This window comes from Danio rerio, chromosome 1 (assembly GCF_052040795.2).
Source record: "Danio rerio strain M-AB ecotype USA chromosome 1, GRCz13ab, whole genome shotgun sequence".
NCBI lineage: Eukaryota > Metazoa > Chordata > Actinopteri > Cypriniformes > Danionidae > Danio > Danio rerio.
Window position 1 is genome coordinate 25309497 of NC_141021.1, and position 15719 is coordinate 25325215.

The 15719-nt window shown below is 34.6% G+C and overlaps 1 protein-coding gene across 7 annotated transcripts in view; it reads right to left on the minus strand.

Moving 5' to 3' along the window:
* The window catches only part of lrba (LPS-responsive vesicle trafficking, beach and anchor containing), a 410338-nt gene that overhangs the window by 25881 nt on the left and 368738 nt on the right, over positions 1 to 15719 (minus strand). For 4 of the 7 annotated variants that reach the window (XM_087237193.2, XM_087237191.2, XM_087237192.2 and 1 more), the window contains exons 48-50: positions 9074 to 9163; positions 1577 to 1754; positions 383 to 448 (exon numbers count right to left, since the gene is read on the minus strand). In XM_087237193.2, the coding sequence (XP_087093319.1) occupies positions 383 to 448; positions 1577 to 1754; positions 9074 to 9163 (334 nt within the window). Of the gene's footprint in view, positions 1 to 382; positions 449 to 1576; positions 1770 to 9073; positions 9164 to 15719 lie in introns of all 7 variants that reach the window. The other 3 variants (XM_087237187.2, XM_087237188.2, XM_087237186.2) reach the window with 1 other exon arrangement.

Below are 15719 nucleotides of genomic sequence, written 5' to 3' on the forward strand. Positions count from 1 at the left end.
CAGAGGCTGCGGCCATGTTATCACACATTCTTCCTTTCTCATCCCTCCATCCTCTTTCTCTCTCATCAACAGGTCGCAGGGATGAGAGGAGGACATATTGTCCTGACAGCGTGTGCCACGCGGCTTCAATCAGACATTATTACACCATTCATATTCATTCAGTCTGACAGGGCGGAGAGACGAGAAAGAAAGAGAGAGAGAGAGCTGATGATGTACAGGCTAAGCCACAGCTCATTGCTTTCCAATTTGCATGCAAATGTTGAACTGAAGCTGAATGGCGGCTGGGTGAAAAACAGCACTCATCTCCTCCCAAGGGCTGGGCCCTCGCTACTCACAACAGCCAATCACAAATCAATCTACACATGACTGACAAGCCACAGACCTATCAAAGGGTCGATCTCAACTGGTAACTGGTACTGCTGGTCCTGAACAGAAGAGGTTTGATGACCTGAGTGAAAGAGAGAAGGCAGAGGAAAATAGATTTAATACTCCACACCATCAAAATACATCTTTATAGAGGTCAGTCAACAGTAGTTCACATAAGACAATAAAACATGCTCTTATGCTGTAAAAGCATTTTGGATGTAGAATTTCTTCTATTTGTTCATTTATTTATTTTTTATCAGCAGAACAGATAACCTTATTATTTTAAAATAAGTAAAAAAAAAACATATCTACATTTTCATAAGTCAAAATGGCAATAAAGGAGTTTACATGGTGAGCAAAATTGGCAAGTATGTAATATTTACATCAGATTTTCCTTAATTGCATTATACGTATTATATAATAAATATTATTAACACAAATCATAATTGATCCTTATTATTTATTTTATTATATTATTACTATATTAATATTTAAACCTGATATCTATTATCATGTATTTTTTGCCGAACACCCCAATTTCTCTTTGCATTTAAAAGCCTTTATTTGATTTGAGTGTGATCTATGATAAAAGCAATGGCACACTGTAAAATCAACTGCCTTTTATCCATAAATTAGACTATACAATATATAATACACATTGTAGGCAAGATTGTAGTCTTAACTGTCATACTGACAACTCATATCTGGCGAAATTTCAATTAGGAATGAGTAAAGTGCTCTTTACAATACAGATAAGTGGTAATGCAGCTTCACAGTGTTGTTAAATATGAAGAACAGTTCTAAAATGTAACAGTGTCAGAGCTATGTGACCTTCAGTCCAACACTAAGCAAAGAAAAGAAGACACTGGCAAAAAAACAAACTCCATAAGGTGACAAAATAGACAAAGGGGCCCTGAGAGAAAGCCTGCTCTGTCAAATCAAATAATAAACATGATGTGATATTGACTATTAGATGGCATATATATATATATATATATATATATATATATATATATATATATATATATATATATATATATATATATATATATATATATATATATATATATTGCAAAGGAGGGATAAATAATTTGGCCTTCAACTGCATATATAACAACCAACCAGTATCAGATCGCATGAAATATGAAATATCTTAGATTCAGTTCTTATCCACCACCATGGTCTTTTCTGTTTGTATGTTGTTGCTCACCAGTGAGGCCGTGCCACTTGTTGACTGCAAAGAGGCGGTTGGCAGTGACTGTGATGACCGCTGCGTTGGTTAGGCCTGACTGCGTGTTGGCTGCCACATGGGTGACGGGCGAGTTGGACGGGAACTTGAGTACCATGATGACGTCCTGCTGCATCTGCTCTGTGAACATCAGTGGGGTCTGCAGAAGGAGATACTGTTGAGTCCATGACCGCCATTCATCAGCAGGGAGCAAAAGAGTGTAGAGGAAAAGAGATGATGGAAGGAAGAGAAAAGAGGAAGAGAAGGAGGAATAGAGGAAATTAGGCAATGAAAGACAGAGCAGTGTAAAAAAAAAAAAGCACAAAAGCTGAGCCAGGGGTTAGAGGTATTTAGGGCAATGCATCACAATGCCATGGCTGCTTTGTGATTAGAGTGGGAAACTGAGAACATTTACATGCTGACTGGGCTCTTGCCAAAAAAATAAAATATATATTTAACCACTGTGTGTGTAATCTAATTGACTAATCTTATTGCAAGAAAGTTTTTTTTTTTTTTTTTTTTTTTGCGCTGAAAAGGTCTCATGACTTAACTGACAAAAGGGATTGTTCACTCAAAATGAAGGTTCTGTCATCCCTTACTTACCATTACATTTTCCCAAACCTATTTGAGTTTTTTTTTTTTCAGTTGAACACAAAATAAGATATTTTGAAGAATGTTGGAAAGCTGCAGCCATGAACTTCCATTGGATGTTTTGTTCCTACTTTCTTCAGAATATCTTGTTTTGTGTTTAACAGACGAAAGAAACACAAGCAGGTTTGTAGGCAGGTAAAGCTGAGTTACTGATGACAACCAGTTTTGGGAACAAAAGGACAAAAAAAGTTTTATTTGAATTAAAGTGACATGAGGGTGAGTAAATGATGACAGGCCTTTTATCTGGTTGTACAGATAAAAGGCCTGTCATCATTTACTCACCCTCGTGTCACTTTAATTCAAATAAAAAAATTTTTTGTCATTTTGTTCCCAAAACAAATAAAAAACATTTGTAATCAAATGTGAGAAATTTCTGTCCTTCAATTGAAAGCTTATTAGCCTAAAGTGACATTTCAAAATTTTCATAGAGAGAGAAAAAAAAATACATGAACTGAATGGTTTAATTCTTCTGTAGCTCAAGCACAATTACTTAATGAGTGAAAGTTTATCAAGATAAATCTTTAAATATCAAACATCAAACAGCAAAACCGGAGTTTCAGCAAGAACCACTGTTAGTCCCTGTGAGTCTAGCGGGTTTAGTTGACCTTCTGTTTACATTTGTTGATCTACTGTAACAATAAATATGCATTTTCTAGAAAAGTAAAAACGGTTGTCTTGTTTCCATTCTAATTATGGGAGTTTCTGCTTAAAACAAGCAAAACAAAGCAAGTTGATTTTGCTTACCTCACTGGAAGGCTCTTTTGCTTATTATTTCTGAAAATACATGCATTTTCTTACAGGTCTATAAAATACTTCTTAATTTAAGAATTCATAAATATTTAAAAACAAGACAAAATGTCTAAGTAAGAAAAAAAAATGCGTCCCACGTGTCTCTTTAGACAATCTGGACAACACAGCTTAGTGCATGTGGATTTTTATTTATTTGTAATTTTTTTTTATCATTTTAATTGTTTTGAACTGTTAGAGTCTAGGGTGAAGAGACTTTCAAAAAAAGGACAGAAATCCTTCATAAAAATATCTTTATTTGATATTCTAATGATGAATGAAATTATTTAAAATATTATAAACATTCTGACGCAGTGGGTAGCGCTGTTGCCACAAAGCAAGAAAGTCGCTGGTTCGAGCCTCAACTGGGTCAGTTGGCATCTCTGTGTGGAGCTTGCATGTTCTCATGTTTACGGGTACTCCGGTTTCCCCCACAGTCCAAAGACATGCTATAGGTGAATTGGGCAAGCTAAAATGTCCGTAGTGTATGTGTGTTAATGAGAGTGTATAGGTGTTTCCGAGTGATGATTTGCAGCTGGAAGAGCATCCGCTGCATAAAACACATGCTGATTTAGTTGGTGGTTTATTCCGCTGTGGCGACTCCAGATTAATAAAGAGACTAAGCTCAATGTAAATGAGTGATTAGAGATTCCATAATTCTAAAGAAATATTACACAAAGTAATAATAATCAATCTGTCATAGAACAGAAAGAATTTCTTCATATATCGATTAACATTTAAGTAAGTAAATATTCTAGTTATAAGCTCTAAAAATACAGTGATCAGAGATAAAAGCACTGATACAATATTGTAAAAAATTACAATTTAAAAAAATAAAATAATAAAATCACATTCTAGAAAATATGATTGCATCGAGCTCTAAAAGCACTAAAAATAATCATTCATCTGTATTGCTAAATGAGAGAGAGAAAGATCAAAACAGCTGAACACTTTCACAAAAATCAATGCTAAATCTGACATTTTTGGTCCTTAGAGAATTTCTGAAATGTTTCTGCTGGGCAAACTTACAATTCCAGGGTAATAAGTACAAGAATGAATAAGTAAACAGAATGAAAACAGTTTGTGAAGGTTCAATGTACCTGAACTTTCCTTAGGCTGCCAGAGTATATCAAAAACCTCCATTAGTAACATTACAATCTGCTTTCTCTAGTATTCCATTCTACAAGTCAGCAGATGAAGAGAAGCTAAAAATGGTATAAGCACATATACACAGCACTATCTGATTACTTGGCAGCAAAGTCACTCAACCATCAAGTTGACTTCCTCAGTGAGAGTTTGCAGAGGCAGGAGATAATGCTCAGACTGCTCATTTTCATCCAGCATTTTCATTGGTTGTCGCTTCAAAATAAGGTTTATATTTAGAATAAATTATTCACTTTAAAGAAACACTGTCTATAATGAAGCTATGCTTTGAACTAATAGCTTCCTATATCAAATCATTGTAGGAAGTATATTTATCTGCTTTTTTCTAAATAAGCTCATATATCCAAGTACACTTCTCCTTCGATATCACCATAAAATTGTGCTTTAATCCTGCCAAACTGTTGTTTTATGTCTGTGATGTCTAATCCTGACATGTGTGTGTGTGACTTTTAGACACAGCATGGAGACACAGGGCTAATTGGTGTGCCTGCAGTAAATTAGATAGACAGCTAGCACCTTTAAATAGTGTTCAGCCATTAAACAGAGGATCTACTCTCATTAACCTGCTGGAAACATTGAAGAGGGGGAGAACAGAGAGAGAGAAAGAGAGATGAAAGGATTACACAGAGAGTGTATAATGCAGATACAGAATCATATGAAAATTGAAGTAAATTCAAAAGATCTTTTCTTGCTTATACCCCTTTTTCTAATTTTAAGATGCTGCATTTGAGTGTTTTTTGCATGGAAAATAATATTGCTTTGATTACAATCTAATGGTACAGTGGGAACTGGAACCATTCGATTTTTTAGGTAATTGTCTTCAGAGACGTTTTTGTTGTACTGGTTGAAAGTCTCTTCACATTCCAATAGTAATGATTAAAGTAAATGATCTAAATGTATATGTATGTTTATAATCTGGATAAGAAACAAGATTCAAAAATGTTTGTCCAATTAAAATTTGTCAGGACAATAATTCCCCTAATTCTGATATGTAGCCCAAACTGTCTGTCAACAAATGTAGATTTGTACATCTGCACACCCCTGTTCACGCAGACAGATCCACCATTTTCAATGCACATGAGAGAGTGATGGCAGTAAAAACAAATGCTGAATCAAAACTTTTTTAAATACCTGAATCAATATGGAAGTTAGTTTTGCACACTGGAGGAAGGATGACACCATGGCTAAAGTATATCTTTTAGACAGATGTCTAAATGTTATGTTGTAAAACTATTCTAGTTACACAAAGCTTATGTAGATTGTGTTGTGTTATGAAACGGTTATATGCACAAAAGATTTCACTAAAATCTTCCAGCAAAAGATTGATGTGACTATTTTCAATTTCGATACCTTTTACTGCATCAATAATGTAGATTTTTATTTAGTTTAACAACAAAACATAAGTAAATAGCGCTATTCCTAAGTATGTATGGCTTAGTAATAAGTCACTATAAGTCACTATAGTCACTTTAGGACAAAGTGCGTTAGAGAGTCCAGCAATCCTTGCACGCATGAAATATTGCACATTATGACAAGTTTTGCACGAACTGAACTACACAACTGAAAACGTGCTAGATATAATACAGTTTTTCGTTCGGAAGTGCTATAACGTTTTCTAACTGGCGAATGACATGATCTAATGGGTCTTTAATGTGTGCATTCATGATTTCAGTATGGCAGGAGAGGGATTATGCTTACAGTTAGCATTTTGGTAGATCACCTACTGCACCTTTAATATTATACCAATAATAATAATTAAAATACAATTACGAAATGTTACAGAAGAACATGCATAAGCAATAGTAACAATTTCAGCTGTAACTGCCTGACAACAAGGGATTCCATTTGGGTTGCAACACACTCATTTTCCATGACTTCTAGATATTGGTGACTACTCAATAACAACTTTAACTAGTGCTACATTGCACACATTATTTACTCCGTCAAATCACACACCGGACAAAGAGGTGCAGCGATGTGTGACAACTCACAGGTATCAAATACTGGAGATGTGTTCAGTTGAACACAGCAGTCCAAAAGAAATAATCTAATCACCATGCAAAAGGAATTAACAAAGTGCTGTTGTTTGCTAAATAAATCATCTGTAAATAAAGAGCTATCTATTTTATTAGTACAGCTCCCTAAATAAAGCATAAACACTGTAATTTAAGCCACACAAAATCAAATGTTTTGCTAAAATATACAGCGTATGATCATTTGACCTAATATTAAGTTGTTAAGATTTGGGATAAATCTAATAAAGAATTTAAATCTAAATCAATTATTCCCCAGAAATCAAGTGTAAATAACATAATTTATAAACTGAGTGCATTTTAAATTGTAACTTTGTTAAATTGTAAACTTTTGACATGGGAAATGTTTGTGCATGCGTTGCTTGTTTGACATTAAATTCAAATCATTTTGGATAATACATCTTAGCATGTTTCAGATAACTGAATTGAGTTGCAGGATTATTAGGAAGTTGTACATTTAAAGGGTGTTTATCTGGAGTCAAAAATCCATCCAGACACTCTAACTTTACCTGTATGCGGACGTTTAGAGGAGAGTGTGTGAGTTTGTTTCCACACAGGCTGGCAGGGGCTGTCATCGCTACAAAAACACACAGCTAATGGGGGCTTCTAAGTTGTCACCTACAGTCTCTCAGATTCTAGACTAAAGACCCTATCAGAAACCCTCTCTGCCAGACCACAGGACTTTCCCAATTCTAGGACTCTTTTCTCACGCTCGGGGCTACTGAAAGTGGACAGGGAAAGAAAGTAAGTAAAGTGGGTAAAACATAATTGGTCAATCAGACTTGCTCTCCACCAAAAACAGATTCATGAAAACTTCATTCAGAACCAGCCAGTAATGATGTAATGGATCATATATATATATATATATATATATATATATATATATATATATATATATATATATATATATATAGAGAGAGAGAGAGAGAGAGAGAGAGAGAGAGAGATATACAATACGAAAAATGATCTTTGCTACTGTTGCTGATTATGCTAAATATAGAAATCTAACATCTTGTACAACATTTCATATTAATTTTCAATTAATGATTCAATAATTCACACATAAAACTTCATGTTTCATTATAGATGGGTCTTTTTTGAAAACCTATTCAGTGGCATATTTTTGATGGTCACCCATTGGTTACACAATGTAATTGCTAAAACATTCACTAGCTTCAGGTTCCATTAAATAGATATTTTAATCTTGACCATAAACATCAGTGTTTATATCTGAACTATAAACTGTTACCCCAGTACTTCTGTGTTATTTAATTGTTTGTAACTAAATGAACAAGAGTAAAAACTGAATCTCTCTCAATCAAACACAGATTTGAATGCAGCACTTCGAAGGATTAATAAACAAATCATTATCATTTATCATATTTTCATGCTGGGCAGGTTTGAATTGAGATCATAATCTTTTAGCTTAATTGTGCAGATTTACACTAAATGCATTAATGCAGGATAAACAAGCAGTGACAGAAAACATGTTGCATTAACCTACAAGTTCAAAAAAGTAATTAATACGCAGGTCACATGGGTTGCAAACCGCGGGTTGTGATCCGTACGAATCATGGATCAACCTTGTATTAAATTTTATTAAATCAACTCAAAGAGAGAGTCCTCTTCCTAAAAAAGTTATTTATTTTAAGTAGGCAGGCATTAAATAATAAAAAAAAATGATATATTGTTTTACTTTATTATATTATTTAAGGTACACAGAAAACCTTAAGCGGCTAGTGCCAAAGAGAAAGTCAGGGAAAATAAAGGAATCAATATTTGACTGAACAGGAATTGCATCACTACATTGGGTGAATGTAATGGACACAATTTAGGAGTATAAACTTTTAATGCATTTTGCCTGTTTGTTCATGTTTTTGTGAATGAAAAAAAAAATAAAACGAATAAAAAAAACAAATAATGTTTTTGAAAATTCCTCCATTATCATGTCTGTTTAAACAACCGAAAAGAAAAGTCTTTGAAAATGAAGGCATCGAGTTTGTGCATAGTACTGTACGTGTTTAGGGAGGTGTAAATTAAAGACAAGCTTTTGTTGTTGTTGCTAAAGTGTTTGTTATGCTTCATCAGCAAGGTGCAGACTTACTTTAGATTACAACCAATAGTGAACATGCATTTGTGTGGTATGTCTAAACTTCCCTACATGTACTTTTGACAGCTGCAAATACCGACCTTGTATAATTAATACAGCATTTTTGGTCATTTTTAAAGATTTTTGAATGCGGATTGATTATTTTCTGTTTTTGGCTACATTGTAATTTTTTAAACATATTCTTAGTTTCGAGGAATTCTGTAAGAGTAAGTCCTTTTGTGTGAGCAATACCATTATTCTGCATCCAAATTAACACTAACATTTTCATTATTAGTAGCCAATGTCCAACAATTTATTAACAACAATTTGTATTTTTGAAGAGGAAATAATAAAATGATGAGGAAAGAGTGTAAGCAAATTTGTTTCTTACGGTTATTTTCCAGCATGTTTATTTTCATTTCCTGTAGCTCTCCCACTGTTGTTTTAGCATTACTGGGATTTTTTTTTTGTTATATTTGACTTTAATATTTGATCTGTTCATTTTAGTTAGTAGTTTTAGTACATCAAGTTAATTTAACAACCCTGACCTGTAAATAAAGAGTGTCATCAGTTGATTAGATTATTATGTGACAATACACTCGCTGATGTACCATTTTTTGAGTTGTGAACATGATAATCAATTTGTGAATGTCTTAATGTTGAACATGACAGTTAGGAAGTCAGAGTGTTTGTGTGTGTGTGTGTGTGTGTGTGTGTGTGTGTGTGTGTGTGTGTGTGTGTGTATGTGTTACTCACCACCTGCATGGCAGAACTGCGAGGCGGGTGAGGCTCAATTAGCAGCTGACAGGGTGTCTGTCCAAAACTTCTGATTTGAGACTCCACAGCCTGAGAAAGAAAGAGTTTGGGTTACAAAGGTTTGGTGGCACTAATTAAAAGATACAGGCCTATAAACATCACCTTCAAGCATTGTTAAACTTTCCCTGGACAAGCTAATACAGCTAACACAGTCTCAATGCCATGTCCTTGTGCACTGTATGTATGGGTGGAAAAAAGTGACAGATATGAAAATGGTAATGATGATAATGATAGTAAAGGCATGAGCTGGATTTATGTAAAGTTTTGTTTTTAGTATTAGAGTGTGTTAAAGCAGAGGAATGTATGTGTGCATGTAATAGAGACTAGAGGAAGATCTTGAATATGAAAAGATAGAAACAGGACAACTCTGAAAAATAAAAAGCAATGATATGGACAATAAAGAGTGATTCACATTAAGCACGGTAACTATACAAAAAACAATAAAGATAGAGTTCTAAAATTGTTCTAAATGTAAAAAAACAGCAGTTCAGACCGAAACTATAAAAATAAAGATGCATAGCAACGATACTGTTATGATTACTTTCAGAATTATTTTCTTCTAGCTAATAAACATAAAAAAAAAGGTCAGCCAGTCAGAATCCATTGAAATATAAAATGGGTTTTCGCAATTTAAAGCTACAGATGAAATTATGAGAAGCTGCTTGATGTTTTATCTCTCTTAAAAGATTGTTTATAGATAATGACTACCTTGGAAAAAAAATGTATAAAGAATTGGAAAAAAAATATTAAAAGTACATGAAAGTTACGGAAGCCAGGCTGGCAAATGTAAGTATAGAAATAAAACTACTCTCTATCCAGCGCTAGTTTGCTTGATTCTTTCTTTGAGAATGCTGAGGAAAATCATTCGTTTTTATTCCACTTCTAAAGACTGTGGTAGCTAAATTCACTAATTATATTGATTAATCAAACTAGCACGGACAGTGTTGGGGAAAGTTACTTTTGAAAGTAATGCATTACAATATTGAGTTACTCACCAAAAAAGAAACTAGTTGCGTTACTTAGTTACTTTTTATGGTAAGTAATGTGTTACGTTTAAGCTGCAACATCCCGCTCTTCCTCGTAAGCCAATACGGAAGTAACTGAAACTGCAATTTATCAACTCGCCTTTGGGGGCTGGCTCCAGAAAGTCCAGATGTTTACTGACTGCAATGCTAAATTGGCCAATTTTACAGCTAATAAAAACAAGTTTACAGGCTGGTACAAAAGATGGTTTTGGTTCACATAGCTAATATTACCCTTTATGACAACTGTTTATGACTCATCCATTGATTTTTTATAAAGTTATAAAAAGTCTGCATAATTAAGGGTGTGGCCACTTGAGTGACAGCTAGGTCTCACGGGTCGCCATCATGTCATTCTGACCGATTAGCTGCTGAACTTGGCATATACATTGTATTTTTGTTTTGTTTTATGTAGCTTTACACATTAAATTCTTTTTATAATTATTTCCTAGAATTATCAGATAATATGGAATGCTGTGTGGACCTAATTGTGCTCACAAACCATTCACGTGGCCCCTATTTCCCAGGTAAGTGACATTATAAACTTACCATATCTATAAATGTATTTGATTTATTTAAGATAAATGGTCATTATATTTTTCTTTAGACCTGTATTGAACTCCAAAATCTTACAGATTGATTAGCTGAAAGATTGTTAGAAAAGCCTGTCTAAGCAATTGGTAGCAGGCATCTGTAGCTCCGCTCACACTCCACCTCTTTGACCTTGTTTGATATGCCGAGGTCGGTGCGATGACACGTGAACAAAATGGCTACGGTTGGCCACGCCTATTTGTAGCTTCATTTGCGCTCTTTAGAAATCTATGGGTGACGTCACGAATACTACGTACATATCTTTTACAGTCTATAGTTACGTTACTTTTGAGTTACTTTTTATTACCTGGCTGAGACTTGATCTCTTTCAGAACTTTTTTTTCAAATAGAGAATTATTTTTTATATTTTAGAATAGTGTTATCTGAGAACTTCATGAATGGCGATTTCATTTTCTTCAATGCGTTCAAAATAATAAACACATTCTCTCATTGACTGCGTGATTAATTGCGCCTACTTTAATTTTGATTTAGCAATTTCTTTTTTAAAAGCTAATTAATTAAACTAAAAAGTAACTCAATATCACTTATTTTTAAAAGTAATGTGTTACTTTACTCGTTACTTAATATCATTAAAGTATTATTATTACCCAACACGCTTTATTTGCAATGCGTTATTCCCAACACAGAGCATGGATGCGATAGTAGCAAACTAAAGACACCTGCTGGTTACAACAAGGTAATGCTAAACAAAAAGCACAACTAAAACTAAACAGATCATAACTAATAGATATTAATATACAATTAAAACCAGGTAAACCTGCATAACAATTGCTTCATTTTGTACTGACACCAAATCCTTGCCCATATGTGAATATCTGATCTCCTGCATTAGTGCAAGTATGCCTTATCCATCAGTCCAGTTCATGTTCAGTGATATGTTACATGTTCATCATTGTGAATCTCAAACTGGATTCCCATGAATCCCATGCTTGAAAGGAGGTGGGGGAGTATTCTTAACTGTCTTTGACTGCTCTAGCTCTATAACCATATTCCTGAAAGCATCAGGAAGTAAGAAGGCTTTCCACACCCCTCTCATTGTATTTCTTTACTCTTCCACCTCTCTCTTTTTCCACTCTGCTCAGACTCCCCTTCTTTTCGTCAATCCTTTCCGTCTGTTTCTAACTTCAATTCTGCTCTTCATCTCTCTTTCTTCATCCTGCGCTCCTGCTTTGATCTGATTCGGCCCACTCTGCTGGTAACAATAGACTCCACCACACAAACTCTTCTTTATATAGTGTAAATCCACTAGTGATCTCATTAGAGGCATTGATGGAACACAGATGACAGGACTACTGTGTCTGGAAATACCATTCAAAAGAAGTAGAGTTCAGAAGAGGCCACGTAAGGGAAGACACCTCGTTTCAATTACATGATTGGTTGATTTCTGCTTAAAAGCAATGGAACTGGACACTGCATGGCACCAATTCTCTGTTTTTTGACCAAGTCTTTGGGGCTTGGCAAAACCGCATTACATCATCTATGAGATCTTTTTGTAGTCAGATTACTGTTTGTTTAAGGCATTTACTCCACTAATCTAGTTTCACAGACCTTCACAAAGAGTACATGGCATATTTAATTTGTCAATTGTTCAGGTAATGAAAATACAGTGCGAACTAAATGTCTACAAATTCTCAGTCTAAGCATGGAAGTAATTTAAACTAAAATAAAAATAATTTGAACTTCTATATAATTTGAGCATTTGAACTACACCTACAATACCCACAATTTGAACTACAATGATTAATTACAAGCGATTTTATTCATTCATTCATTTTCTTGTCAGCTTAGTCCCTTTATTAATCCAGGGTTGCCACAACTGAATGAACCGCCAACATATCCAGCAAGTTTTTACGCAGCGGATGCCCTTCCAGCCACAACCCATCTCTTAGAAACATGCGATTTTAAAATGTCGTAAAAATTATAACGATTAAAAAAACACAAACTATTCCTCACTAGTGGACATTTTAGACAATAGCTATGTTTCAATCCAAAGATGGTAATAAATTTATGTGCAAAACAGGAATATTGCATTAAAGACAGTTCGCAGCGTTTCCATCCAATGGGTCAAAGAGAACAAAATCGTCACTTCCTGATTAACTGCTGCCAAATATCACAAGTAAAAATGGAATTTACTGCATCAATCTTTTCTTTATTTAATAAATTGCTCAGAAGAAAAATGACGACATGCAATGAAAATGTGGTGGCGTTTGAAGGCATGGGACATAGAGCACTGATGATCTTGATTCTGGAGGTAATTAATAAGAGATTAACACTAATACTAAATGGTTAAAGCGTTTTAGAATGACCAAAACAACATTTCAGATGTTTTACAGTGTGCTCAGCCTGCTAGTTTATCCATTTATACACATTTTTATCATCACATGATCTCTTATAACAAAATCACATGTTTTTATTTTTTAATGCGCATACTGGAATTTGTTTGGTAAAAGTGTTTTCATCTTAGTTTATGCGCATCTTATTTTTCGAATAAAAAGTTTATCCTATTCAGTTATGCGCAAACATTTTTTATGCACGTTGTAGAAACTTATGCACATTATGGCCTTTCCACCAACCATTTTTTATACGCATCAATTTATTTTTATGCTTTTGATGAAGTAGCATTCAACTTAAGAGCTCTTTAGACCATACGCCGGACTGGTAATGCTTTTGCTGGTAATGTCTTTACAAAAAAAAAATTAGGCCTATTTAATTATTCATTTATTATTTATGTACAATAATTAAGACATAAAATGAGATTGTAAAACATAATCAACAAAGAAAACAGAAATGAAAACTGTAAATGAAAAAGCTTATTTATTGACTGTCTTAGTCCTGTGACTTTCAAAACATTTACAGCTAAACCACTGCATTATTTATTTATTTATTTATTTATTTATTTATTTGTTTGTTTGTGTATATATGCTTGTAATTTTATTTTAGTTGTATTTTATTCCTTTAAGTTTGCTTTCCAATAAAGCTTAACACGTTTTTAATGATTAGGGAAGGAACTATAATGCTTTGTTTTTTTATTCTATCTTCATTTGCAAGTAGAAAGGTTTTTACAGCTATTACCAGTATACAGTACATTTCTGTCCGTTTGCATCCTGCTCTTTTGTGCCCCTGGCACAGTTGCAAACTGCTGTTAAATCTAAAAACGTTCTTAATCCCTTGCTGTGGTGGTGCCAAACACCACGGTAATAGTCCTTTTGAAGTGTCACCCACTGTATGATATTAATGATTTGGTTACCAACTAGATTGACACATTTGTATTACAATCATATTTCAACATTCTGTACTCACAAAATTTTTGTTTTCAAATAAACATCGAGATCTCATCTGGTTTCATGTAATACTGTCTGTAGTCAATGAATGTGACTCAAGAGCGGTGTGGCATGAGTTGGCTTCACAAGCAGGCTGAAGGTCGGGCATGTCACACTGGGATGGTTTGTTTAAGCTAATATGTGGATGCGTCTTGCCCAGGCACCTGACCCATCTTCATTAAATCCTCTCCTGACATTTATTACCACTGTAGAATGAGGTCAGAGCACCCAGCCAATGCATAGAGAAGGTTATATGGGCGCTAGCCATGCTAGAGGGGCCAATCTCTTTAGAAGCACTAGTGCACATCTGATGAGGTCTCTTTATATTCTACACATTCAAATGATAGAAGTACCCCGTATGTACACACACACATACTCACTCACACACAGTCACGCTCCATGAGTCACCTGATTTACTCTAACCCTTGACAAGGCAATTTAGCTGTACAACAAGCTGTGACCAAATTTTCTTATTTTGCATAATGAGGTCCCTATGAATGCTTAAAAGATGTTGGGGGAAGGGATTCTCTTTAAATGTACGCTTTTTAAAGGTCAGATTAGTATCAGACTTGAGTTAAAGTGGAGCTTGATTTGAGGAAAAGACTGTGTGCGCGTGTTTATTTCATGTGCAAAGGCAGCTCTTTGTGCCTGTCATGTTCTCTCTTTTTTTTAAGATGGCAGGGCAAAGACAGGAAGTAATCATCGTCTGAGTAAACATGGCCCAGTCTCCTGAGTGACCCTAATCTGCCATGAGACATTCCACACGCCCCATGGTCTATGCACATACACACACACATGTGTGCACACACTGGGCTTCACAAACACAGAGACGCAATTACACACACAGTTTGCCATCAAAAACCCAAACTTAGTTGCTAAGACTGACAAATCCCAGTCCTGCCAAAACCAGACCTGATATACCAGAACCAAATAGTGGGTTTCCAACAACCCCATCTGAGAGGAACCAGAGCTGGTGCCATACCTGCTGTATGCAGACAAACACACACACTAGCTGTTCTAAGAGTCATACACCATACTGGTTTGTTTTTCTAATTTAGCTACACAAACTGCGCAATGATGTGGGGTCAGGGTCTAAAATGAGGTTTACTCCAGACCTGTGTAAAATCAGAAACTGCACCATAAAGTATTAAAAATTCTGTTTGAAAAGTTTCAAGTAATATGAAAATAACTTTACAATAGATACCCAAGTGATTATGGCAATGGATGTGACTAAAGTTTTCTTTTCTTGCATAATTTCCTTTTAGATATAGGTGTAGATTTATTTTTGCCATTTTCGCCTGTATTATGATAGGACAGCAAATATTCACAAGAAAGAAAACTTGGAGAGGGGGTAGGATTGGAAAATGTCAGTGAGTTAGGATTCTAACTTGGGCAACCTGCAGTTATGCTACAGTATACAGTATGTTGAGCACTGACCACCAACCTATTGGCACAATGTAAAAACCTCATTTAACAATGTAAAAAACACAAACTATATGTATTGTCTTTACAGTCATTCCTTGACTTGAGATAAAGTGACTTCATTTCCCAAGCAAAAGTTGAGTCAATGAATCAGCTAAAATAAACAGCTACTCTAAACTAAACTAAATTACTAAAAAATAAAAAATAAAT